Source organism: Bactrocera tryoni, unplaced genomic scaffold (genome assembly GCF_016617805.1).
Source record: "Bactrocera tryoni isolate S06 unplaced genomic scaffold, CSIRO_BtryS06_freeze2 scaffold_857, whole genome shotgun sequence".
Lineage (NCBI taxonomy): Eukaryota > Metazoa > Arthropoda > Insecta > Diptera > Tephritidae > Bactrocera > Bactrocera tryoni.
The window spans coordinates 1-6142 of record NW_024396507.1 but is presented as its reverse complement, the minus strand read 5'-3'; the positions used below and the strand labels follow the sequence as shown (position 1 = coordinate 6142).

At 36.6% G+C, this 6142-nt stretch overlaps 1 protein-coding gene across 1 annotated transcript; it reads left to right on the top strand.

Moving 5' to 3' along the window:
• Positions 1 to 5650: 5650 nt before the first annotated feature.
• On the top strand, positions 5651 to 6094 carry LOC120781999. Its single transcript, XM_040114165.1, has 2 exons — positions 5651 to 5712; positions 5762 to 6094. Exons 1-2 carry the CDS (start codon positions 5652 to 5654, stop codon positions 6025 to 6027), a joined length of 327 nt encoding a protein of 108 aa, XP_039970099.1. The 5' UTR covers position 5651; the 3' UTR covers positions 6028 to 6094.
• Positions 6095 to 6142: the final 48 nt, after the last annotated feature.

Below are 6142 nucleotides of genomic sequence, written 5' to 3'. Positions count from 1 at the left end.
AGAAATTCGTTTATTTTACCCCTCCGCCAAAGTAATCGGAATCGTGCCAGAATTTTTTCGCGTTGAACTCCTTTTTGCCGCGCTTCAAAAAAATAACCCTAGTCGGTCCAACACCGGGATGTATCAAATTTTTTTCGCGTTGAACTCCTTTTTGCGTGGGCGGCCTTCGGCCGCGCTTCAAAAAAATAACCCTGGTCGGTCCAACACCAGGGTGTATCAGAATTTTTTTCGCGTTGAAATCCTTTTTGCGTGGGCGGCCTTCGGCCGCGCTTCAAAAAAAATAACCCTGGTCGGTCCAACACCGGGTATATACATTTTTTCCTCCCGTAGAGGAGAAAAATTTTTTTATATTTTTTTTTTAATGTTTATCAATGATTATGTTTCCTGTATATAGGGTATAATATTTCTTTATATTTTTTTTTATTTTAGTTTGTAAAATATTTTACTATAGTAACACTGATTATTTGACACATTTATTTTTACAAATGATGTCGATAATTTAACACTGTTTATATGACAGTTTGTAATTCATTTGTTATTCTTAAATAATCAAATTCAACAATAATTTAAATGTTTATTAAAAGCTATTTTTGCACTATATTATATAAAATAAATGTGTGCAAATGAATAAGTGATGTGTATATAAAAGTGAAAAATATAAGTGCAAAATTAATTTTATATATCGAAAATATGTAATTAAAATATTGCAAATTTTCAACTTAAAACGCGAATAACTCGAAAACTTTAAGCTTCCTGCGGCTATAACCATATACATATATTCGTGATCTGGAGGATCTCCTCTATCCGACCATACCCATTTTATTCCCGAAATCCTGGGAGGGTTACTAAACCCGACCCATAATATATATAAAAAGACTCCCATAATGGCTTGCTGGTGTTATTATTTTTGAATAAGAAAGCCGTGCAAATTTTACAATAGCAAAATGAATATGGGCTGATAGTGGACGTTTCTTATTCTAAATAAACATAAAGCTCACCAATACTTGTCACAACTTGGATAATTTTTGGAGTAGCACCACAGAATTCCGTCCGAAAAGGTTGGTTCGGATAAAAAAGGAATTCCAGATTAAGAAAATACATGTATAGTTGCCGCTAACATTTGAGTGATTATTTCTTTCATATTACGCACTTTTTATACACTTACACTTCACTACATTGTTTCTACATATTTATTTTTCAGTAATTATTTTGATATTTGTTTAAAATAAGCATTTTATATATTACAAAAATTTCATTACATGCACAATAACAAAAGTGTTCCGTGTTGACAGATGACAAGTGTTGCCATAATTACACATTTATCACATTACACATATATCGAATAATGTCCAAGCTATCTCGACGCAAACACAGCCCCCAGTATATTGGTGGAGCGAGACAATCGCAAAATTACGTCAGGAATGCCAGCAAGCAAGACGCTTGCACCAAAGGTCACGTGGTACATTTGAATTCCTCCAAAAACACTTGATGGACAAAAGAAAATTGCTAAAACAGGCAATTAAAAAAGTAAGCAGGAATGTTTCCTTAAACTGTGCGACGATGTTGAAAACAACGCTTGGGGACTAGCTTATAAAACGGTAATGGGAAATCTCCGCACTGGCGGACAAATGCTAACATCCCCCTCAATAATTGAGAGAATAGTTACGGTAATCTTCCTAACCCGACCCCCACTCCATCACGAGATCGTGAGAGTTCCACAAATCCAGGATATACCAGCTGTTTCGAATGAAGAAGTCCGAGAAGCTTGCAACGATTAAACCCATCTAAAGCCCCGGGATCAGATAGAATTCCGAATGTAGCGCTAAAAACGGCGATTGCCAGAAACATAGGGTCTTTTCGAACCATGTATAATATATGTATCCAAGAAGACCGCTTTCCCACCATTTGCAAAAGGCAATATCTGATATTACTGCCGAAACCTAATAAATCAATGTCAGAACCGTCCCACTTCCGGCCCATCTGCATGTTATTCTCCGCTGGAAAGGTTCTGGAGCGGATCATATACCAACGGCTAAATAAGGCAATTGAAGATGCCGGTGGACTATTCCCAAACTAATTCAGATTCAGGAAGGCAAGATCCACAACTGCAGCGGTAACCCTAGTAAAGACCCTGGCTGAACGAGCTTTAAGCGGGAAAAGATGGAAAGGAGGCACAATACAGTACTGTATGGTTGTAACGCTGGATGTAAAGAATGCCTTTAACTCGGCATCCTGGCATAGTATATTGAGTGAACTAAAAAGCTTCTCCGTGCCTCTATACCTTTACAACATTATAGTAAGCTATTTCGAGAATAGAACATTGAGCTACAAGACAAACGAAGGCTCCAAAAAATATAAAAGCACCGGTGGAGTACCCCAGGGATCTGTACTCGGGCCGCTACTCTGGAACATCATGTACGATGGAGTACTGCGATTGAAGGGACCTAAAAACGTACACATCATTGGTTTCGCAGACGATATCGCTGTTGTGGTTATAGCAAAGCACATACACGATATAGTTACGGTTACCAACAGGACAATAGCGTTAATGAGCGATTGGCTCGAAAATAACGGAGTGAACATAGCGGAGAGCAAGAAACGAGGCGGTGCTCATTGCTGGCAGAAAAGTTCGGGAAGTTGCCACCTTCAGTACAAAGGGGGTAAGCATCCCGCAATCAAATACTTAGGAATCATTCTTGATGCAAGGATGTTCTTTAAGGAACACATAGCGTACACATGCGACAAAGCGACAAAACTGTGCAGAGCCTTGACCCGGTTAATGCTAAATACCCGCGTGCCAAAGCAAAATAGAAGACCACTATTAGCTGGTGTATTAAAGTCAGTCGCGCTGTACGGCGCCCAGATATGGAGAAAAGCCCTAGAAATAAAATCTTATCGCCGTGACCTTTTTTCTATATATGCCACTTGCGCGCTGAGAGAAATTCAGTGCCGCATAATACAATAAAAGAAATTGCAAGGGCAGAGACGGTGAATCACTGGCAAAAACGCTGGGAGGAAAGCAAAAACGGACGGTGGACATTCCGACAGATCCCCAACGTTGAACCATGGCTAAACAGACCGCACGGTGAGGTAGATTTCCACCTAACTCAAATCCTCACAGCACATGGCTGCTTCAAAGCATATTTGAAAAGATTCGGACACGAAAATAACGATGTATGCGATTATTGCGGAGGGGATACCGTCGAAAATGTAGAACACACATTCTTCTATTGCCCCAAATATAACCTTGAGAGGCAACACTTAAAAAATGCGTTCGATATAGACCCAACGCCTGATAACTTGGTAAACCAAATGGTCGAATCAGTTGAGAAGTGGAAAGCTGCTTGCGAAGTGGCTTAAATGTAACGAACAACCACGACCCAAAAACACTAACTGTGACTTGGCGGGGAGGGTTGGCGACGAACAATGTACAAGGGGGGGGTTATCAGACCAACAGAGGTGGGGCCAAGCAAATGCAACTTGTAACTGAAGGCATTTTGACCATCACGTACGCATGAGTGTCACTCAACCATCCTCCCGACGTAATACTTGACGGTGGTACCGGGGGGAACGGTACAGGACGGTAGGAGGTTTAGTTCGGATAAAAGTTCAAACACTGGCATGTGGTCCAGGCTTTCGATGCTTCCTCCTCGTAAACAAAAAAAAAAAACATATATCGAATAAAAATGAATAACAAAATGGGTTTATACCACAAATACATAGATCGTTATCCCTTTTCTTGCTTGCATCAGCGCTATCCAACCATACCACTCTTAACCCTGAAATCGTGGGATGGTATACCAAAGCCGGCCCAAGGATTTCAACGCGAAAGAACTGAGCAGCCCCAGGTGTTGGAGAAAAGGAATTGTATGCGCAAAACTTATGTGTTATATATTTCCTTTCATTGGGTATTATTTGTTGTCTTTATTTTTTTTGTAAAATATGTGAGTAAGGTAACACTGAATATTAGTTAGAATGCAACCCTTTTGTTATTGTGTGAACAAAAATAATTGAACAGAAGTTAATTATTGAATAAAAGTTATTTTTGCACTATTTAAAGTAAAATAAATGCTTAAAAAAGATATAGTGAATTGTAAGGGGATATAAAAGTTAAAAATATAAGTAAATTCATTATAAATCGGAGAAACACACGTTTTATAGCGCTAATTTGCATTAGCGGGCTTAATTTGCATTAACTTGCGCATTTGACCCATGTAAATGCAAATTAGTAATGCGCAAAAATTTCGTCCATTTAGCTGAATTTACCAAGTTTGAGTAGGCAACACTGGTTAAAAATGGCCGATTTTTGCTATGGTTTGACAGAAGTCTTGAAGTCTGCCGTCTCCTTTGCGTTTACAGCATCAGAGGTTAGCAGTTTTTATATTGCTAATTAAATTAGCAGAAAATAAAGAACACTCAGTTTGCTATCCATTTTTCCAATATTCTTAACTTTTTCGCACACTTTTTTCGAGTTAAAATCAGAATTGCTTTTAATTGCATTTTTTCGATAAATTTATATTGAATTTCCAAAAATAACAAAATTTCCATTATTAATTTTTTCTCATCCATTTTTATTTCACTTTTTTTTAATACATATATACACAAATTTCACAATCAGCTCTCTAAATGCACAATTCTGCCGTCTGTCACCATAAAATTTCAATGCGCATTAGTGTTTCTTCGTGCGAATTAATTTTGCTCGTCTGTCAGGACTGTTAAATAGTTTACTTTTTTGAACTTTAAATGCAAAGATCTCAAAAACCATATATTTTCTTGATCTGGAGGACTTTTCTATTCGTACTAACCCATTTTAACCCCGAAAGCGGGGGGTGTTCGAATTGAATTAGAAGTTTAACCGTTTTTATTAAAGGATTCAAAAATTATGATATTCAGTTTAAGTTTATAAAGATAATCTAATACAATGTGAATCGAAAATTATTCGATATAAATTTTGGTTAGTCACAAAACCCAGTGTTATTTTCCTAGACTTTTCAAAAATATAATTTTTTCAACTTTCTAAGTTTTATTCTATTTCGTTGTTTTTCACTGTCTGATTAGATAAAAGTAAACGAGGTCGGCTTTAAAATACCATCCCAGGATTTCGGTAAAAAAAAGGAATGTTGGTAAACATGGGGTATATACTGATAGGGGACCTTCTCCAGAGGAGGAATATGCAAAGCTAATGTTGCTAACGCTTAACTTTTAAAAACGTCCCGATTAAAAATTTAAAAATTTGTATTACTAACACATAGCATTTCCCAATATTTCACTAAATTTTTCGCTTTGTATATACATAAATATACACTCTAAACATTAAAATAAGTTGAGTTTTTACTTTTGTTTTGTTATTTTTTAGCTAAATTTATTAATTTAAAAATCATTTAGCACACTCATCGTTGAAAATGTTATAGCGTGTTTTTTTCTCCACGAAAATGTTGTCTTATTATATGGCAAAATTATATAAATTATGCCCTATAACCTTTAAAAGTTTTCCATTTTTCACATGACAAAAGAACGAACAAATTTTTACCCTGTGATGCATCAGCTGTTCGATTGATTACGTTTATTTCGAAAAAGAAAAATATAAAAGGCGCACTAAGATTTGGCAATAAATTTAAAAATAAATAAATAAAAACAAATAATAATATCCAATGGAAAACCAAATCAATCAAATGGACGAGCAAGAAAATCCTTGCTTCAAAAGGATACAATGTAAGTAGAAAAATTTTAAAGTAGCCAAATTAAAAAGGTTTTGTTCCAGTGTGGACGGCCCAAGAAACCCGTCTGCTCCTCGAAAAATATGCCACACATTTCCCAGAAATTGGGCCCACTAAGGCAATTAAGAACAGAAAAGAAATGTGGGAAAAAATTGCCACCGCTATTGATGAAGATCGGCAAAGAAGAGGGAGGAGCACTGTGTTTAAGAGAAAAAAGGTAGATGTCGATAACAACAATTCGGCGCCAAGAAGCAGAATAGTAGAACCAGAGATTGAGAAAAAGGAAGAAGCACGCGAAAGACGACACTAGGAGAAGATGGACGTCCTAAGTAACATTCAGTACATGGTCGTGATTATGCGACAAAGGAATATATAGTATAAGTATGTATAGTATTATACATATACATATAGTATTATAGTATTAT

What these genes read in the sequence shown, in the direction of transcription:
- LOC120781999 (XM_040114165.1), top strand. Translation starts at nt 5,652, where the DNA reads ATGGAAAACCAAATCAATCAAATGGACGAGCAAGAAAATCCTTGCTTC. An exon ending in TTGCTTCAAAAGGATACAAT is followed by an intron (nt 5,713 to 5,761) that starts GTAAGTAGAAAA and finishes GTTTTGTTCCAG; the next exon opens with TGTGGACGGCCCAAGAAACC.